The sequence below is a fragment of the Pituophis catenifer genome, unplaced genomic scaffold, assembly GCF_029215685.1.
Source record: "Pituophis catenifer annectens isolate HBS135680 unplaced genomic scaffold, rPitCat1.0.hap2 SCAF_1, whole genome shotgun sequence".
Lineage (NCBI taxonomy): Eukaryota > Metazoa > Chordata > Lepidosauria > Squamata > Colubridae > Pituophis > Pituophis catenifer.
This window is the reverse complement of record NW_027256881.1, coordinates 41872485-41895110: the sequence shown is the minus strand read 5'-3', so window position 1 is coordinate 41895110 and position 22626 is coordinate 41872485. Positions and strand designations below refer to the sequence as shown.

Below are 22626 nucleotides of genomic sequence, written 5' to 3'. Positions count from 1 at the left end.
CTTCACTTTAAACTTCTGCCAGCTTGTACAAAGAGATAAAACAAAATAGCCCCAGTCCCAGGGGTGGAGAAGTGGTGGCCATATCTGCCTATGTCCACAAGCTTTCATTTTGATTAGTCACATGTGAGGAAAATTCACTTAGGCTGAGAGGTAAATTTAATACCAGTTATGCCCATGCTGTTTATATCACAACCATTTTCACATGATGCCACTTAATTCCCTAAGAAACAGGAAGGTAAATCGGCGGCTGGCTAGCTAAGGTGTCATAATGCATTAGGACCAGGGCTCACTGCAGGGGATAATGGTTCTGATTACTGTTGACTCATGTCTCCACCAACTGCCTCATGTAAAATAAGTGACATTTAAAAGACATCAAAACGTGCATGCACTGTACTAGACCTTCTACCTGAACGCCGGGTCCCTTTTTCACCCTAAGTGATACAAAATGATAATTCAACATGCCGTAGTTGATCTGCACTAAGCTTTTAACTTCCTGTCTTGTGTTTTTAGAGAAAAATCTGTAAAAATGCTTCTGGGAACTTCTCCAACACGTTATCATTAATTTCTTTTTCTTTTTCTTCTGCTTTTCTATTTTGCCCTTGGATATCAGGCTGTTCATCTTTTGAAAGGATTAAGACAGAATCAAGTTGGTTTGTGGCATACAACAAGAGGCAGCCTGGTCTCCAAAGGCCCGTTTATGTCTATTTTTATAAAGAGAATCAAATTCCAGTTTACAGTAGGCATATGCCTCAGTTGACATCTGTTTCAAAGCCTTGGATGCTTTGCTTGCATAACAGGCATCAATAAATGGCCTTGTTTTAAGTCTGTTCACTCAGTTGTATTTGGGTTGTTCAGCTGGGGATTTGACTTGCAGCTGATCCCCTACCGCTCATAACAGATAAAAAAAAGGAGGAGGACAAACGCCCGAGAAGCTCAGGCTATTTATTAATGCAGATTTTAACATTCTCAATGAACTACTTAGACTGTTAGACTTTCACCAATTTCTTATTTGACCAGCCAGAAGATTAGGCAATGCTTCAAGGTAACAGAATTAATGTTCAGAAAAAATGTTTTATTTATTTTTTTAAAAAATTGAACAGTTTCAATCACAGAAAAATGTGATTAATCATTTAATAGAAGTGCACAGAAAATCATTTATTGAGTTAGAAGGGAAACAGTAGAATTCTGCCACATTTTTCAACAGACGTAACCCATATACTGTGATACCTATCTAGCTATATAAACCTAACCATTTATTTATGGAAAAAAGTGTTTCTCTGTTGTATTAAAAGTATTCATAGATTTCGACTGACTATCTTGAGCGGTATGTGAGAAAAATGTTCTTTATCACTGCACATTTCCTTTGCTATTTTCTTCAATATATATATTTCTATTTTAGAGGATTCTATTCTTTACAGCTGTTTTTCATACTGGATTGGTTTTTTCTCACCCAACTTGAAGGAGACTTTACGTCCATCAATGATGTTACTTAAGTTTATGGCCTGATGGTGATAAAATTATTTTTTATGGTTTGGCCTATTTGATTTTTAATAATAATAGTACTAGTACTAGTACTACTACTACTACTACTACTAGTAGTAGTAGTAGTAGTAGTGCAGCCACTGAATTGCTGCTCAAAAGGCAGTGTAAAGTCCCTACTGAAATAAATGTTCTGTTTACTGACCTCATTACTCTATGCATTTCCTTTACCTACCAGTCATGTGAAGCATGGACAGGGAAATTCAGATTGCAACTGAATAAAGACACACATAACTTGAACTAGATATTAAAGAGGGTAATAAGTGATCTGAACATGCTGCTGCTTTCAGAGAAAGGACTATTGTTTTTTATAATCACATACTGTGATTTTATTCCAGTACATAAAAAACCTGCTAATACATTCATTCCTGAAGAAACTCTAGGTTGGATTTGTCATCTTTGTGACTTAACTAATTCCTTGATATACATCTGGACTAGTGGAAAGCCACAAGAGGTTTAAAATACTCTTCTGGATGCAAACTTGGGATGAAGTAAATTAGTTCATTTGATGTCTGACAATGTCTGTATTAGCAGACTCCGGTGCATCCTGTGGCCCCCTTTCATTTTGCTGCCTGCTTCCTCCAAATTGTTACATATGGTTCTCTAATAGTTTACTGAGTTTTTTTTTTTTCAAGTGGATTTACTTATCAGCTTTTTCCAGTAGTAACAACAATTGTAGTAGGAAATGTATATCTCCCATTTACTCTTATCCAGTACTCCTACTTTCTTTTTCTCTTTAATTTTTATATATGGTAAAAATTTCATTGAAGAGAGGTTTTAGATGACAGGGCTGTAATTTTAAACCCAATAGAAGAGGTGTAAGCAATTTGAGCTTAGCTGAAGCATAATCTTAGGTTGTCAAGAAGAAACCCATTCTCTCTATGCTAATCAATCAGTGTATTAAGCAACCAATCATCTCTTCAGCTTAGCATATATCCTAAGGTTTGATATATCTATTAACTGCCCATCATGTAGCTGGTCTCTGGATGATGAGATTCTCCTATCTTGGCATTTTGGAGGCAGACAACTGAGCTATCACAGCCTCAGAGAAAAACCAAAGGGGAGATTTCATTCCTTTTCTAGAAAGCAGACAATCCTAGAATATAGAGCAGAGAAAAGAAAGTAAATTACCTTTTTTTTTCAATATCATGAAGTGTGTTTGTGTGTGTGTAAACTGTATGTATTTTGTTGATTTTTTTAATTAAATGAGAAATTTTATTATTTGTTGTGATTGAATCTCCAGCAAAAAACAAACAAACAAAAAAAAAACCCAATGTGTAATGTTGTTGTTAGCTGTTCATTGCAAGAGATGCTGCAGAAACAAGTGACAGGATTAATAAAAATAATGATATTTTCCCTGCTATTATAGGGGAATCAATGCACTGACAGTGGAGAATTTTATTGAAGTGCCACAGAAAGATACATTTATCTGAAAAATTGAGCTTGGTTTTCAGAGTATTGCACTCATTTTACATAGATAGGAACATATGTATATCTATACCCATCATGTCATTCAAAATTTACAGCACAGAACTCTTTCTGTTAGCAGGAATGCTGCATGTGGCCTGGTATGACTAAAGCTGGCAATCTAGTATACTCTTTGTTTATCCTACTAAAAATTGTATGTGAAAGGCTTTTTTTCAATATAGAAGCAAATAATTCAAATTTCATTTAGAAAAATATATTCAAACCAGCATATGATCTTCTCTGCTAATATTTAAGATATCAGAATGTAGACTTATGATGTTATGGAAATCTATATTAAAGAAGGAATACTGTAATTCTCTCTGTTGCCATTAGAGTTCATAAAGTGCATTTTTAGGAGATTCTGAAATAATTAAAAAGCTTAATTCTCTAAAATGTATTATGCATAATTCCCAGAAAAGAATTTGGAAGTTCAGGCCTCACAGAGCCTTCTAGCATTTGGAGGTTGGATCTCTAAGTAGCATAACTGAAATTCATCCGGTCAGTTACTTGGTTTAGTTTATAAAACTTGTGACCTTTTATAAGTTAATATTAATTTTAAAACATAATTTTGCTTTGTTATTTCCAATTTTTAAAATTAAAATCGCGATATAGCACAAACTATATCCTGGGTGTCAAATTCACAGCGTCATGTTGCCGTCACATGACGTTTCATGATGTTTTTCCCACTTGCAGAGCTGGGGTGGGTGTGGCCTGTATGTGACGCATCTGGCCCGTGGGCCGCCAGTTTGACACCCCTGAACTATATGATAGATTGACTTCTACAGCTCTAGTAGATTGAACATCTAACAGTATAATTCTGACTTAAATCTCATTATACACAGTGAGGGTTTCTTCCAATTTAGACTGTGTAATATTGTAACCTGAATTGTGAAAGAGTATGCATAGAGAATCTCCTAACTTTTTCCATTCTCTTTTCTTTCACCTCAAAATTGATCCACCAAATCAGAAGCCTTCCATAATTTCATGCTTCTCCCTCTCCCCTTCCAATGTGTTGGTGCTAAAATCTGACTAGAAGGGAACAGCCATGTCTTTTAGCACATTTATGTTAAATATATCACTTGGCCTCACTTTGAATTTGAAATTCCAAAAAATATATGTAATGAAGTAGTAGCTAGGAGTGCACTGAGGATCAGAACTATTGAACAAGGGAAGAGGTTTCTGCTCCATTCTGTGTTCCTAACAAAATTCTCCCTCTTGACAATAATGACGATGTTACCTACCTATTGGAGAAGGAGGATTTTCTTTGGACAGTTTAGCCACTCTGCAGTATTTTGTTCTTCTGTCCAACTGTCCAGAGAACTTTATGTTTCTTAAAAAAATAAACAAAATAAAGCAGAAATATAAAATACATATATGTGCAGTATATGCATTAGATTTCAAGCTAACTATTCTGGATACAATAAATGGATATAAATCCATCAGAATAATCTGATCACTGTTTTAGACATTTTGGCAAGTCATTTATAATTAAAGACAAATTTGTGTTCAGGAGAAAATAAAAGGTGTAAGAAATACAATTTTATGGACGATACATGAGATCAATTTGATGTATTAGACCAAATTATGAATTTAGACTGGAAAAACAACTGTTCACATTTCTGCTTGGTGACTTTAGTAAACAAAGTGTGACTAGACTATTGTCTCATGTCCACCCCATTAAGTGGGAGCTTGTAAAAACTGTTTCACCTTAACAGTAAAAGGAACACAAGGGAAAAACAGTACTGAAATACAGATGCAGTTTTTGTCTCCCATAGTTTTTAGTTCCCATGTTAGTTCTGTTCCTAGCTCCAAAACCAGAAATAAGTTACAGACTAAAGAAAAATCATATTTAGTGCAGGAATGTTTGGTTACTCTCTCCCAGAAGCAATCAAATAAGCCACCTCTCCTGTTTGTTTGTTTGTTTGTTTGTTTGTTTGTTTGTTTGTTTGTTTGTTTGTTTTTAAATTTATTTCCCACCCATCTCAGCATGGGGCTACTCTGGGCAGCTTATATGTGAACATTACCCATCTTTTGCAATCATAATGATTTTGTCTTTCAGCTATGAACTTCATTAGATGGATGTCTTTCAAGGCAGTCAATTCCATGGGATATTGTAAAGATAAATAATGCAAATCAAGCAAACAAATATCTCTTATAATCCAACTCCAAGGAATCAGCCAGTACTTTTAGAGATTGCTTCTGTTCAAGAATGGGCTGGATGAAGGATGACAATGATGAGAATAAATTGATGTTAAGTGCACGTAAGATGGAGGTGATATTGGTAAATAAGAAACTCGATTTGAGGATTTAAACCAATTTGGGATCAGGTTGCCCTCTGCTTGAAAGAGCAAGGTTGCAGCCTAGAAGCATTCTTTGATCTTCAGCTGCCAATAGATTTGAGGTGATGGCTGTGATAGAAAGCACCTTTGCACAATTATGCCTGATGTATCAACTGTAATACTGCCTGAGTTGTTCAGATTTGGCCATGGTTATCTACTCTTCAATTGCCTCATACCTTAGCTATAGTAACATGCTGTACATTATGGCTATATCACCACATCTGGAAGTTGTACAGAGTGAAAAAGGCAGTAGCTTGAATACTAACTGCTGAATGAGACAAGGATCATATTACTTACAAGGCACAATTTCAATTATTGTAATGGATCTTTAAAGCAAGGATGTGCAAAATTCCATGTCCGCATAATTAGATAATCATTTCCAGAAAATGACAAACCACACCAGAACTCTAGACCAGCATGTTCTGAGACAAAAACAATCAGGGATAGCAGAAGGAACTCATGTAGCTATCAAAAACAAAAGAGATGAAAGTTCTGAAAAAACCCTATATAAGATAGATGATTGATTGATTGATTGATTGATAGATAGATAGATAGATAGATAGATAGATAGATAGATAGGCAGGCAGGCAGGCAGGCAGGCAGGCAGGCAGATGTAGATATCTATAGATATCTATATCTATAGATATATAGATATAAATGTAAAGAGAACTGTACAGTTCTAATTGTTATGTATTTATTTTAGTTGTACATGACTTTGAGGGCTCACCAAAATAGGAAGGAGAGTATCAATGTAGGAGTTAGATAAATATTTTGAGAATGTATCTCTGATCTAAATATATACGAGACCGCCTTCTGCCACCAACAGCCTTCCACCGCCCAATACGCTCCCACAGAGAGGGGCTCCTCAGGGTGCCATCGGCTAAAGAATGTCGACTGGCGACACCCAGGGGGACAGCCTTCTCTGCGGGTGCACCAGCCCTCTGGAATGAGCTCTCCCTAGAGCTTCGTCTTAGCCCCGACCTGTGTACCTTTCGCCGCGCCCTGAAGACCCTTCTGTTCCAGCAAGCTGGATTGGCCTAATACGAATTTTATAAGGGGTGTATGTATGTTTTAATTTTTGAGCCAAATTTTATATATTTGATTTTAATTGGTTTTAAATTTTGTAAATTTATGTGTTTTAATATGGCTGTACACCGCCCTGAATCCTTTGGGAGAAGGGCGGTATAGAAGTCTAATTATAAATAAATAAATAAATTGAACAGAATAGAAAGCAGTCTTTGTATCATGTTAAAGAAAAATATAGTCACATACAGTGTTATTTGTAACTGATAAATCAAAATACAGTTAAAATATTACACGTCCCAGAATTATATTAATAAAATTGTTTATTATAAACATATTTGCTTAACCGAAAGCACCACAAATATTTCTTGGAAATACTTTAAAAATATTTGTTTTTTGTTTTGCATATAATGTAAATATACAGATGTAGACCACAATTGCATGTTTAAATGGAAAAACTGTCACTGCAGCTATCTTGCTGGCTTAGGTATTGTGTTCTCCTTTAAATAAAATATTATAAGGGGGGGGGAATGTCCAAATGATAGCTAATTTTAAATTCAGGTATATTACTGTTCTAGTTAGGCAGATTGCTACTTGATCATGCTAAGATGCTTCCTTATCCATTATTGGATCTGGGGGAAAAAAAGGATTAAGAATTATCTGCCTTCTCTGTTAATGTGCAAATCATCTAAAAGCTCAGCTTAGAAAGGTCTTAGAAATGCTGTGAAATAGCAAAATAATAACCTCAGAATTTTAATAGAAGTATACAGTATCACATTTCTCCATGAAATTTACGGTGATGGACAATAGAAAAAATCAACATCTGTAAATTTTCATTTATAGTTTTTGGTTTTTTTTCCTTTTGTACTAAAACATTTTCAGGCAATTCTTTTTCCATTTACCAGCTCAAATTTACCAGCTCAAATTTTCAATGAAAATGAATTACAAATATATTGGGAATTATAACTCAGATAATTACAATAGTTAATTAGAATACAGTATATAACTGATTGCTAGTTTCCGTATTGTTTTTCAGTCTGTCTCTACATTGGTAGTCTGCCTCTATAACCCCTGGTACTTAGAAGAGAGGGCATAGAATATAAACCAAAAAACAAGTTTTTAATGGCTGTATTTGCATTTTTAGATTTTTATTGGCGATTGTTACTGGAGTGTCTTTGATCATTTCTCATTACTCAGATACATACACTTGTCTTTTTAAAAATCTGTGAAAAGTTTTTAAAGAGAAATTGCCAGCATATCCAAAACCCTATTATAATGCATTTTTCAAATATGTCAGACACATCTTAGTTAAAATTAAACCAAGGATTGGTTTTGAGCGAATAGCCCTATATGCTTACAGATGCTGTGGATGGTTGCATCTAAGCTGCTTATTATATTGATGGATTTTGCTGCTCTGCAGCAAATGAAAACAGGCAGCTGCTTCCTCCATCAAAGCAAAAGGCAGCTTCAGTTTTTATTAAACGAGTGTTCATTTCTTCTATTGCCAAAATTCTTCCACAAAACAAAAGAGCAGTTTTAGCACATTATTGCTTAACTAGACATGAACAACTGACAGCAAGTGATAAGCCCTTCTGCTTTTCACAACTGGTAATCATTTTTTGGAATAGATGTTTTAATATAGTTGAATATAAAATTTTGCAATTTACATCAACAATGGTACGTAAATTTATAGATCCAGCTTTTTGCTGAAGAGTGAAGGCTATAATCACGAAAAGCTTGTTCCAGCGTTGTTTAATTTTTAATGATTATTTGAAAACCGGGTAAAGAAAATGAAATAATTCATTCAGTTGACACACAAAAAGCAAAAACAACCTTACAAGTAGCTTCCGTGATTTGGCAGCCCTGCCATATATTTCAGATTTCAGAATATCTACATTTTTTTTTACTTAGCACTGCATTTCTTTTGCAACTCCACAGGCCTCCCTAAATGAATGCTGCAAAAGAAATTTGCAGATTGAAAAACATCCTTTTTCCCCCTTTTGCATGAATAATAAAGTATTAAAAGTCATATTGGCCAAACTGAAGATTAGTCTCTCTCTCTCTCTCTCTCCCACTCCCTCCCTCCCCCCCTCCCTCCCCTTCTCTCTCTCCCTCTCCCTCTCTTCCCCTCTCTGTAATTTCAGTTTTAGACTGAGAAAGCAGGTTGTATAAACTATGACAAAAATGTGGAAATGTGTTGTTCTGTATAATTCCCTACTTTGTTTTTTGAGGGGTCCTTGGTGCTTTCTGAGCTTGATTAGGTATCATTATATCTAAGACCGCACTCATCCACACAGACAGGTAAGACACCAGAATATAAACTGATAGCACTCCTTACTAGCACTGATGATGTTACCTAGTTTGGGTAATGAAACATTTGGAAGAAAACAAGCAAGCTCAGAGAGCACCAAGGACTCCTCATTTCAACCCTGAGCTACAAATATTCTCCTTTATTGGTACTTTGCTTATTATTATTATTATTATTATTATTATTATTATTATTATTATTATTTATAATAATTTATTATTATAAAGTGGCAATTCTCTCCTTGATGGTATTATAAATTCCTTTTCCACTCTGGTCAGGAAAGAAAAAAAGAAAACCATGTGTAATGTCAAACGTTAATTAGACACTTTCCTCGATCTGCATTCCAAAGCTAATTTGAGTATAAATGGTCAATTTTATTGCATAGAATTAAGAAGCCATACATAGAAGTAGTTCTCAATCTACAACACCCAGGATTTCTGCCTTTAATATATGCTTGTCCTAAGGCTTGAATCTTTGGTCTTTTCCTACTTCAGCTGAAATGGTTGGCTACTTGTTCCCAGTCTTCAAAACTGCTGACAGATATAGAAATCTTTGTGAATGTGACTAGTTAGTGCTTTGGTTTATAGAAGAAATGGGGAAAGGAATTACTAAGGAAAATAGTGATATGAACATTTTTGGGTGCTTTTTAGGATCTTTATGTGTTGGAATAGCTCTTCCTGTGAATTAACTATTCCAGATTATGCCTTCTGCACTAGGAGTCCAACATGGGTTTCACCTGAAATGCATCTTCCCTACCTGCTGAAGGTAGAGCTGCATAGTAGGGTGTGTGTGGAGTGTTCTAGGATCAAAAGAGAACAGTTGAATACAAGATACATTGTATATATTCAATGTAGGTACTGTAAATACAACTTCACCTATCTGGAAATACAGTAGCTGTTCGAGAAAAAAAAATCTATATGCAAATGAATAGGCTGTTATCAAACTGAAATGAACTGAAAAAGGGAGTGTTCAAGGTGAAATCGAGTATTAGCCAGGTCCACAGAAAAGCATGTTGGATCTAGGTGGTAGGTTGAGAGGTGTATGCCTTTAATCAGGAATAAGTCTTGTTGCCCCCCCCCCAGAATGCCATTTAAAGAAGATTTCCTTCTTGAGAAAATGAATGAAAGAGTTCATCAGAGCAACCAAATTAGGAACAAGTTGCAATAAAAATTAGCCAACTCTAGAAAATGCTTTCCATGCTTACTACCATATATGTGTATATGTACATGATAGAATACATGTATATGCACATGAGAGAATAAAGTTCACCTTAGTTAGAGACATATGAAGTCTTTCCAAGACAAATACTCCATTGAAGCCAATATCTATAATTTAGCTTACAAGCTGTAGCAAAGATAGTACTGAAGAACTTTCCATATTTGTTCATTGTGATGGGCAGGATTCTTAGGGTAAATAAGAAAATCATTCAAATAAACAACCAAAAATCCATTCGAAAAAACCATGAAAAATTGTAGCAACCTTAACTGCAGAACACAAGATTCATATAGACCTCCTTTAATGAATTTTAACGAAGAGAATTAGGGATTAGAATACAGGATGTTTAGAATTGAGATGGAAACTTTTCAACTCTCTATCATACTATTAGTGAGTTTATTAAGCCCGGGTCTCATTGATGATTTCCTTTCTGCCAAAATGTTTGTATGACACACTAAGAGTCAATTTATTTGATATACCTGTAATGGAATCTCTCATTAACTGATTGATTGTATTCTTTCCCTCACTTAGCATACACTCTTACAATATGATGAGATTGATGATAACATGAAAAATGAGGGACTGGATACCAATCTGGAAAGTTCCTTTAACAAGTAGCAAGTATTATATATGAATTTGTTAAATATGCATGCCTATTCTACATGTGAATCAGATTGTAAATCCCCCGAAACCTAATCTGATAAACATGCATCTCCTGCAGCCATTTCAAGAGTTCAGAACTAAGGAGAAATTTTATAATGATAATTAAGTTGATTATAGATTATTGTTTGTTATGTTAATTCTTTCTTGTCCAGTATATTACCATTTACTTGTATGATGCTGATTGTAAGATGCTTAGTATCAAATTATTTCAGTGGTGTAAAAGGTAAAAACAGATGTTTTAGATGTAAATAAACTTAAATAGAATGGGCCACTGTAAATTACATGACATGCTATTCAGGGCATGAAATCATGACACTAAAATGTCATTTCTAACTGTGAATAGCTACAGTACAACCCAATAAATGTATTTCCTAGAACTAATGGATATCTCTTGAATATTACGTTTATGTAAACTGATGCACCTCTTACATATGCAATGGCAAAAGACAGGAGACTGATGAGACAAAGATGTTATTCTCCCATACTTGTTTAGCTCAATATAAGAATGGTAGGAGTGAAAAAAATGGCAGCTGATAGAGGAGGTTAAAATACTAATAATTTGAGATATTTGGACAAAATAACTTCTTAACTAAAGACAAGGAATACTTAGGATAGCTCATTGTGAACATAAAAATGGAAACTGAAAAATCTTGGTTAATATAAATATTGAGAAGACCATAGTAACATCAAATAGGAAGCTTACTGGAGTTACAATTGTTAGCAAAATAGAAATGATAAATAGTTTTATTTCTTGGACACAAGATAGAGATGGATAGTGTTCTTGAAAAGTAAAGGAGATAATCTTAGGGAGGAATGCAATGACAAATTTAGACAACATAATGAAGGATAAAATGTCAGGAAAGATCCATAGACAGCAAGAAGAACTGGACCAACTAAAAATTAATGTTTTGAGATGACTGGAAAACAGAAACTCACATATCTTAAATACGCGATGTAGCTGGATAATAGACTAGAAAAATAATTATAATTGGCAAACTGAGATAAATAGAAAAAGAGAAAGCCAATCAATAATGTACAGTAGATGAGTAGGATCAATGACTAGCTACAGATTATTATTAGAGAGAGGTCAAGATAATGATTCTATTATTCTGTGAAATCATAGAATGATTTGATATCTAAGCAACTAGGTTTAGTGACTTTATTTTTAATAGATATACAGTACATAACCCAAATTTCTACTTCTTCCCTTTCAAGTTATATTACTATGATACACCACAGTACCTACAGTACTTTACTGAAATTCCCATCATTGTGAATTACAAAGCACATACTTTGGTGGTGTTCCTGATTTCAGTTTTGTATCCAGAGGCTCCGATGGCAGATTTTGCCAAAGCTTCTCCTTGTTACAACTCATCTTCCATTACTAGTAAGATCTGATCTGGTCATGTAACACAAATTGTATTTATATCTAGAAGTAAATAACTGCAATGAACTCTTCTAGATCCAGAATGCAAACCAGGAAGAATAATGGTTGGTACTCACTTTTGCCACACACAAATATGTAGTTTTGGATCATTTTCCTCAATAAATCAATGAACAAATACAATGTTTTGACTCATTTGTTTGAGTTTTCTTTATCAAGTTATGGGACTTATATGGAAAACAGATCACATTTTAGTTCATATTTATGCAGAAAGGTTGAAAATTCAAAAGGATTGACATCCTGTTAAGTACCATTCTAACATTGCTGTTCTCCTTTATATCCCAACATTAACAGAAATCCAATTTATATGAAGACAAGAAAGAGGACCATTTCTGTTATTGCACCTCAACTGTACAATCCTTTGTCCTGGAGGCCAGTTTGGCATCCTCCAAACTGTGTTTAAAAATACGATATAGGCCTTTTATTTTTGGCTGCTGGTTGCTTCAGTTGGTGTGTAAAGGAACACTTCACAGTCCATGTAGTGTAGTAATTCAAGGAGGCATTGCAGCAGAGAAGGGCTTATCAGAGGATTAAAGAAGGAGACAAAATGGAGAACTGTGAGAGTACTATGTCTAATAGCATTATGTAATAAAATCTTTTCAGTTATAATTTACTTTAAGAAAGGACACAATAGTTATAATAGACCAATTAGCAATGCCCCCTTCCTTTTCCTGAATGAGCTATTAAGCATTCCCTGAAATATCAATTTCTTTTTTAACAAAATCTTAACTTTATAAGACATGAACATAAATTATGTATTGTCTATTATTTTTGCAAGTTTATTTCATAGTCAAAATGTCACCCAGTGTCATTTTTTTTCTTCAGTATTTCAATTGGAAGAGTGATTATCTTTATATTCATGTGAAGTTTTTACAATACATCTACTTATGACAGTTGCATTTAGAAATAGAAATGTGATTTTATTAGAACAAAAGTGAAATATCAAATGCATAGGAAAGGGAATACACAAAGTTGCAGAATGCTTTTCACATACAAAAAAGTCTAAATAGAAAACATAAACGGGAAATGGAAGTTTTATTGCAATGTCTGATGAATCTGATATGTTTTACAATTTAAATTTCAGAGAAAATGTGTAGAGTTGTTAATATAATAATATAATTTTGAGTATGTGAACAAATGCTTAGACCCAACATCATGTTTGCTAAAATCAAATGGATTACAACAGAACAATGCAAAAGAGGAGAACAGTGGTTATAATGAGTGTTGCTTGATCCCTCCTTTCCTGCAAATTCCTTTTCATAAGGCTTCTCTCCCTCTTGATTTCAGAGGCAGGCGGGGATGGGGTTAAAAAAAAATCAAAATTACCTGGGATGCACTTTTGCAAGGGAAACTAGATTAGGAAAGAATAAAGCTCCTTCTCAACAACTGTTTGTTGGGCAATTGCTCCTTATCCCCTGCAGTTATAAGAGGTTTCTGATTAAGAGCCCAATGTTTCTCATGTATCTAGTTCTGCCCTTAGTAGCTATTAGCATTATTCATATAGTGTCATCTGTGTGCAGGCATTTTACAAAGAATGAGAGGGTCTGTTCTCTTTTGAAGTGGATTACAGTACAGAAAATGATAGTAGGGAGACCACAGAAGAAGGAGGAAATAAAGGCAGGAATAAACAGAAGAATATGAGATTATTACAGCTGCATACTCCAATTTAATGGCAGTAGAATCAACTGAGTGAGTATGACAACCACACAGGCTTCTGTCAAAGCATATTGACTTGATTTACATTTATCTGGATTAGAGCCACTGGGTACAATTTGGACAAAGTTGGATATTTTAAAACATCTTTGATTTCAATAAGAAATTGAAGTTTTATTAGTCCTCCCCACAGATTTCAATGAAAGTTCATAATGCTTTACATAAACTGTGACTGCATTCAGTGTTTGAAATGAATGAGATCATTTCTCATCTGAATAGGTTCTTGATATAAAGATATATTCCAGCCCTGCATATTACAAAATATAGGTCAGTTCAACAGAGTAGAAGTCAAAGTGCAAACTCCTCCACATGAATTGTTAAGCTTATCCCTATTTTGAAAGCCATCAAAGAGGATTACTTACCTGTTCAAGCAAGAGAAGCTTTTCCTTTTACTCAAATTAACAAAGGTAGTCTTGCTGCTTCTTTAATGCTTTACTGGGTAACACTCTGCACTTCCATATTTGAAACCTGTTTATAAGAGATCCCCTGACCACTGTTCTTTTTACCTGCCGGCTTTTGGAATTAACACTGACATAGCACCTTGTAGTCCTGGAGAATAATGGAAAGAAGCAGTATACATAGCTGGTACCTGACTTAATTGGGTGGGATTTAGAGGATCTCATCCATGATCTTCCTGCTAATGTTATTAGCAACAGCTACTAATGTGGCTTGAGTCCTAACCTGAATTGTATCAGGGGCAGCAAAGAAAAGTTCCAAGCAAAATGTAGGCATTTCTCCCTCTGCTGGTATTTTTTGACAGCACAATAGCTTCTTGATGCACTGTTGTCATTGTGCCTTCCTGCAAAATACACCAACCATATAATATTGCCAAGGTGGGAGAAATGGGCAGTATTTGCAAAACTGCTTGTGTTAATATTAAATTATTTAACTTGCATGTTGGTCATTAAATAATTTAACATATATGCCTTAAAAAGAAGTGGAATATGTTTTTAAGGGAAGTCTGTCACTTCAGGCACTTTATTTTTAGCAATAATAAAGAGACAAAAGGAGAATTAGGATCAAGGCTAAGAAGAAACAATATTGATCTCAAGCTTAGTTTCATTGACCAAGGAGAAGAGAAAATAGAAAAGCCCTTCGGAAGGAGACAGGGAAGGTGTCCCAAAAGACTGTGTAAACACTCTGCACAGCTGTGTCAGAGACACTTCTGCTGATATTTTCTGTTTTCCCTTCAAATCTGCCACTATTTTTATCACATTTTTATAGGTAGCCTAATTAATTCTACTCAGTAAACTGCCCAAGAACTATAGAAAACCCAGTCTGATGTTCTTCTACAATCCTGAGAGGAAAGACGAAAAAATAAAGTGTGAAACCATGGACTGTCAAAGGACTGTCATTAAAAGGGGGGGGGGTTGTAAAATGCAAGTAAAGGGTAATGAATGTTATCAAGATTAGAAGATGACAAGGTACTTGATGTACAATGAGAGTAATCCAAAATTTGTAGGCGCAACTTTCAGTATGTTTCACCAAGGTAAAATGTAGCTTAATTTAAAAGGGATAAATGTTGAAACTTAGGACTTCTCTTGCAAACCTGATAGCGATATATGAATAATAAATGGTAATAAATGGACTTTTTATGTCATGTGTTTGGTTTGACATAAATATTGCTTTAAATATATTCATTTTGAAATAAGTGCCATATGGTTCTAAATTAGTCAATTACTTAAGTGGGATTTAACTGTAAAAGTTAAAGTATAATCCACAAAATATTTTTTGAAATACAAGTGATCAGCTTTTCTACTGTTGTAAGGTTGAATGATCTAATAAGATGTGATACCTTCGAAGCTCTCCAATTTGCAGTAGTTTGGTCTGATTTTGATGCACAACTGCTTCCCCCATGTTTCAGTATTTAAATAATATCTGGGTTAGAGAATACAACAATGATCAAAAGTTGTCATGGCATGTCAGTAGAAGAAGATGGGGAGGAGAAACTCCCAGAAAATGTGTGAAAGAGAAATAAAGAGGTATTTTTTCATGTCTCTTTTTCCTCCATCTCTCTTCCTAAGTTTGAATTAGAAATTTGTAGCTGAAACCTTTCCAGTCAGTATACAACAACCTCATCCTGCATGCCCTTGCAGGAGACACAAGAGAAGAAACTGAGCTAAAGTCAGGAAACAAGGCCAAACTAATAAGGCAATGATTAGCTCTCTCAGCATTTTGGAACTGAGACTGGCAGTTCAGGTTTGCCCATCCTTGATGTCTCAGAGGGTTGCATAGCCAGATATTGATGCTGAGTGGCAATGGGAATGGGAATGGAAACTGACTAGTGGCTTATGGGAGGACTGAGCTGGATCCCTGCAGCAGAGCCAAGTTGTACTAAAGGAGATAATAGCCATTTTACACATTACACTGGGGTCTATCAACATCAAAGCAACTTGAGCATAAACTGTATTTATTAATCCTCAGTGATGACTTAGATTTTTCATCTTTGCCTTTCAAAGCTTCAGTTGGAGGTGATTTCTAGATCTAGCAATAGTAATAAAACTTAGACTTATATACTGCTTCATAGTGCTTTTACAGCCTTCTCTAAGTGGTTTACAGAGTCAGCATATTGGTCCCAACACTCTAGGTCCTCATTTTACCCACCTCGGAAGGATGAAAGGCTGAGTCAACCTTAAGCCAGTGAGATTTGAACTTCCGAACTGCAGCTAGCAGTCAGTTGAAGTAGCCTGCAGTACTGCACTCAGTGGTGGGTTGCCCCCGGTTCACACTAGTTCTATAGAACCGGTAGTAAAACTGGTGGGAGGCTACGACCCCGACATCATCAAAATGCTTCTGTGCATGCGCAGAAGCTTCTGTGCTTGCACAGAAGAGCATGCGAGTGAAGCGAGTGTGCGCGGCCCCATTGCAAACCGGTAGTAAAGGTAAGTAGAACCCACCCCTGACTGCACTCTAACCACTGTGCCACCTCGGCTCTTATCTAAGATCTGAATTCAGTTTGGATTTTGGTGGAATGCTTTGTGGGGCTGGGTTTACTGGCAGTGTTGCTCTTTACTCTCTCCCAAATGGGAAACATGGGGGACAGGGGTGGAGAGATAAGGTCTTATCCTAGTTTATTTATACAGTATAGTTAGTAGTTTTTTCTCCTTTGTCATGACAACCCTTCCCAGATCAATATGGAAGTCAATCCTGTAACAGTCCCATTGGATTGATTGTCATGGTGCCTGGTACCTGGTACTCAATGCTCTATGTTCAGGTGACTGACTACCTTCTCACTATCCAATAACACCCACCCCACAGCTTTTGTTTTTGGAGTTCTAAATTTATTTTATTTTATTTTTAAAAATAAAATAAGGTTACATTAGAACATTTCTATTATTCTACTTAATGCATTTTTTATTCTGTAGATGTACTGTAGTTGTCTTTATTTCCATCAATTCTTTCTCCTTGATTTACTGTATGTGCAAATATGAATTAGGAAATGCTAAAATGATGATGGAATTATACACGTGGACTATATAAATATAATATATACAGAACTATATAATTATAATATGGTAAAGAATTATGAATGGTGTGATATCAAAATACTTTTTCATGGTCTTTTCATGATATAAGATTGTGTATGCATTCTTCAGTAAAACAATATATTTTAAAAAACCTTCTATGATGGTGAATTGTCTCTATATCAATCCATTTTATACATACATGCTGATAATATAAAGTGGAGGAAATCTCAAGTGCAATAAAGGCTAAAATTTTAAAAATCATTTTAGCAAAAGCAGAATTCAGTATTAAAACAGAGCAACCCCCAATAACAATAAAGAACTGGCAAAATTGCTCATCCCTGGCTGTTATTAAAAGAAATACTGATACTGGCTGTGAGAATCAGTTGCATCTATATGTGTTGGAAGCCATATCCCTTTTTAACACGCCAAACTTACAGTACATGGTCAAAAGGGGTGGGGCTTTGATCATGACACAATAGTCATTCACTTGATTTTTTTTTATCCCTTCCATCAAGACATCCTACTTGAGATGGGGGATATTCTTTTTGTTTTGACCTTTTGTGTTCTGAACTATGTTTAAAAATCCAACACAAGATCAATTTATGGAGATATAAAAATATGCCTTAAAATATTACTTTGTTCTTGGTTTTTTTATAGGTATCTGGCCTTCTGAAGAAATACTAGCTTACTATTGCCTCAAGCACCAGGAAATTTTCAGGTATGAAACCAAGACCTAAAAGACCATCTTCAATCCATTACTATTTTATTTGCATAGCAAAATTTGCTAGGATTTAAATCCTAAGACTCAGTTTTTAAAAAATTCAAGGTGAAAGTGTATTACAAAGAATTGGGAGCTGCCTTTGGGTACTAATATTGCATAGCAAGCTTTCTGCTATATGTCAAAGACTTTTGATTTCCACTCAAGGCATTCTCTTTCACTTTGATTTTTAGGAAACAAAAGTGAGGCATCAATCGATTGATAGTGATTGTGAAGTTTGGTAGAAAAATAAAGACATTCTTTACTCTGACCTCTATTCTGAAAATCAGCAAAATGTTCTCTAAGAAGATAGGTTGTATTTTTAAAGCAAAACTCTGGCATCAGAGAACTCTCTTTTCTCTCTTTTATCATTAGGTTTCCATATATTTTTCATATGCTTCATCAACTCCCCTGCTCATTCCTTTCTAGGAATGCTGGTACAATACAGAAAAAATAATAGGCTAGATTTCTCAGTTTTGATGGGCTTAAGAATTAGCATTTGGAATCCCCTAGGGACAGTCAGAAATACTGAATTGAGGAGACTCCAGTGAAATAAAAGCAGGCTGATTTTTATAGCCATTGGCCCTTACAAATAGTGTTTCTCACTGATAATTCAAAAGATTGCACACATGTTTATACTGGTTTTATTTGTCTGAAATGGTATAGGCAGTGGTGGGATTCAATTTTTTTAACAAACGGTTCTGTGGGCGTGGCTTAGTTGGGGGTGTGGCTTGGTGGTATGTGACCGGGTGGGCGTGGCTAGCTGGTCATGTGACTGGGTGGGCGTGGCTAGCTGGTCATGTGACCGGTGGGCATGGCTATCTGCATAGGGACTACAGAGGGCTGAAAAAAGTGATTTCTGACTGGTCCTCGCACTTTTGACCGGTCCTCGCACTTATGACCATCCTCACATTTATGCCCGTTGCGGCATTCTTAACAACCGTGTCACTCATTTCACAACTGCTTCTCTTCATTATGGTGACAAGATAGGGCAAAAACGTAAAATGTGAGGACAGTCGTAAGTTCGAGTACTGGTCAAAAGTGTGAAGACCAGTCAAAAATAACTTTTTCAGCCCTCTGAGTAGTCCATATGCACAAAAGGACTACCCAGAGGGCTGAAAAAAGTGATTTCTGACAGGTCCTCGCACTTTTGACCGGTCTTCGCACTTATGACTGGTCATCATTTATGCCCATTGTAGCATTCTTAACAACCGTATCACTCATTTCACAACCTCTTCTCTTCACCATGGTGACAAGATAGGGCAAAAACGTAAAATGTGAGGACAGTCGTAAGTTCGAGGACTGGTCAAAAGTGCGAGGATCAGTCAGAAATAATTTTTTCAGCCCTCTGAGTAGTCCATATGCATAAAAGGATACAGCAATAGAGAGGGATGAAGGAAGGGAAGGGAAATTAGAGTAGGAGTGAGGGTAAGAGAGGGAGGAAGAGAGGAGGAGAAGGAGAAAGGAAGAGGAAGTAGGGAGGAGAAGAAGAAGGGGAGGAAGAGAAAGTAAGAAGGAAAGAAAAGAGAGAGGTGGTAGGTTTGAGGAGAAAGATTGCTGTACAATAAAAAAGATGAAAGGGAAGAAAGCCAACCCCAAACAAATATAAAGATATTAAGATAAAGAATGAATTGTTAAACTTTAAAGAATAAAAGAGAACAAATATGAATAAATAACAATAATTAGAAACACACATACAAACATACAATGTATTTTCTTTGAACAGAGTATTTGGCCGGTTCACAAATTTAAACAGTGTTTAGTCATTTCAATTAAATTTACAATTTCTATATTTCCTTTTTGCCATATTTATTCCTCATCTATTTTTGTAAAAAACCAATATTACCCTTCATCTTCATCTCTAATCTTAATCAAATTCAATTTTTCCCTTCTATTCTATATTATACCCCTTCCCATTGTCATCTATTTTTATATCCATCCTCACATTGGTTAATTATGTAATATTACAGTTGTTTAATATAAATTCAACATTTTAATATAAATCAATTAGTTATATAACTACCTTTTTTGTATATTAATCAATGTGAACATGAATATTCCAATTATTTCCATGCAATCCAATTTCTTACAAATCAATTAATTATATTTATCAATAATAATAAACCAAATAATTTTCCCCATATATTCCTCCAAACCACAACTTAACCATTTCTGCTTTCAACACAATATACAATTAATAGTATCTCCATTATTACAATTCCCTAGTTAAATAGAGCTTTTTTTCTTTTGTGTTTTAAAATATTGAACTCTCCTCTTTTCCCCTAAATTTCCCATTGTTTGCACCTACCTTTTTTGGTGAGGAAAAAGAAAAGAAATCTGCCTGCCTAATTTTCCAACGTGCAAAGCCAACAGCCTGCTTTACTTTCTGTTTCGTTTTTTAATATAGCTAGGGGAAAAAAATCAGCACTCTTCGCAAGCAAGCAGCAGAGCCGTGAGCAAAACGGCTGAAAGCAAATCAGCTGAGAGGCGGGAGCCGATCTAAGCAAGGGCTAATTAGCCTATGCTGAAGCTTTGCGGGCCAATAAAATTACAAAAAAAACACCGAACCCTTTGTTAAATTGTTGGCTCGCCCGCCCCTCGCCCACCACTATTTATTGGCAATAAATAGTGGTGCAGAGGGGCGGGGCAAGGGGCGGGGCGAGCCAGCAATTTAACAAAGGGTTCGGCCGAACCGCCTAGAACCGGCAGAATCCCACCACTGGGTATAGGATTTTCTGCCTAAGCAGAGAGTTGGACTAGAAGACCTCCAAGGTCCCTTCCAACTATTCTATTCTATTCTATTCTATTCTATTCTATTCTATTCTATTCTATTCTATTCTATTCTATTCTATTCTATTCTATTCTATTCTATTCCTTCTTATTACTTAGATCTGTGATGGCGAACCTATGGCATGTGTGCCACAGGTGGCACACGGAGCCATTTCTCCAGGCACATGAGCTGTTGACCTAGGTCAGCTCCACTGCGCATGCACGTGCGCCTCCCACCGGCCAGCTGATTTTCAGGTCTCTGTCGCGCATGTAGGAGACACACGTGCATGCCCATGCTGCCCCACCCCTCCCAGGAGTCTCCACGCAGCCCGTTTTGAATGCCAGGTAAGTAGAGGGCTCACGCACAGGCTCTGGGAGGATGAAAAGCGGGCCTACCAGAAATCTGGAAACAGGCTGTTTCCAGCCTCCAGAGGCTTCAGGGTGTCCTGCTAGGCCCAAAACAGCATGCGGGGAGTTGCGCGCACATGCATGGGAGGTGGGGAGCATGGGGGGTCGCACACGCCTGCTCGGGGGTTGGGCAGTGCAGGGGGGGTTGTGTGCACATGCGCGGGGAGGGGGCATGTGTGGGGCATTGCATTATGGGTGTGGGCACATACAGGCGCGCTATCATGCGCGCACACAGATTTTTAGCACCCGAGGAAAAAAAGGTTAGCCATCACTCGCCTAGATTACCTACCATGCTATTCTGTGTAACTGAGCAAAAATTTTAGTTGGTAACACTGTTCACAGATGCCAAATTTTGGAAGTTAGGGGAGAGATAGTTTGTTTTGGTGCTAGCATAGAAAGTTAGTAGTACCCTGCCTCCTTTTTTATTGTGAATTTTATTTGTTTGTTTAAACAAGAAGCTTTTTGTGGCTTCATTTTTTTCCAAAGTACACCAAGATGTGATAAGTGATAAACATAATAGCTGTCAGCTGGTTTTTGCCAAGAGGAGTTCTGAAGCTGCAACCAAGATACATACATGGCAGAAATCTGTAACAGGGCAGCATACATTGCTCATCTTCCGGAGTATAATTTTCAGGTGCCAACGTATTTATTCATCCCTTTTAAGGACTACAAATTCTTCCTTAATCCAGCTTCTGGTTGAAGTTTTTATGGCCTGCATCTTGCTCAATAACTGTTATCCCTCAACATACATGTTAAAGAAAACTTGAGGAGTAGAGTAAGGTGGAACCACTTTAGTGGAAAATGATATTGTGGTATTTTGTGCCATCTGACTGTACCTTAAATTGGATTGGATTTGCAGCTTTTTCCCTCCAGTAGGTGACATTGCCAGAAAGAGATCCTGTCACAGTTCTCCAATAACATCTGTTATATCATGTAAGGATCCTCCTTCTTGCAACTGTGAGCTAAGGGTGAAGATTCCAGCCATGTGTATGACAAAATTTCAGCCATGGGCCTGTCTAAACAGATACAGAATCCTCTTCCAGGATAAACCCTTATAGGGTGTTTTGCGGCTAAAACCATGATTCTTGGATCTGAGGGTGTGCTAGAATAGTGCCACTAGGGAAACCAGTTTATTCTCTGGGAGACTTGAAGCACAAATTGTTGTTTCTAGCTGTCAGCCTTGGCATCCACCAATAATACTGTCATCACAAGTATCACAATTTGAAAGCTATATGACCAGTTCATATAATCAATGGACACTGATGAACCAGCAAATAAAAAGGTCATCTTAGTAATGGCTAATATATGGATGACCCACTCTGAATTCTGAAAGTTGAAGTCCACAAGTCTTGAAGTGGCCAAGGTTGGAAACTCCTGCCTAGCCTACATGAGAGACAAATGAAATGATTAACATATGAAGACTTCTGGGTGAAATTTTGAAAACTTGTGTGAAATATTTGTGTATTAAAAAGGCAGTAATACATTTCTATGTGAAGTTTGCCAGGTTCGGCTCC

The 22626-nt window shown here is 36.2% G+C and overlaps 1 protein-coding gene across 1 annotated transcript in view; it reads left to right on the top strand.

The window, feature by feature from the left end:
• Positions 1–22626, top strand: part of CAMKMT (calmodulin-lysine N-methyltransferase) — a 267295-nt gene that overhangs the window by 190744 nt on the left and 53925 nt on the right. The window contains exon 4 of the mRNA XM_070948387.1: positions 17836–17896. Coding sequence (XP_070804488.1) covers positions 17836–17896 — 61 coding nt within the window. The remainder of the gene's footprint in view (positions 1–17835; positions 17897–22626) is intronic.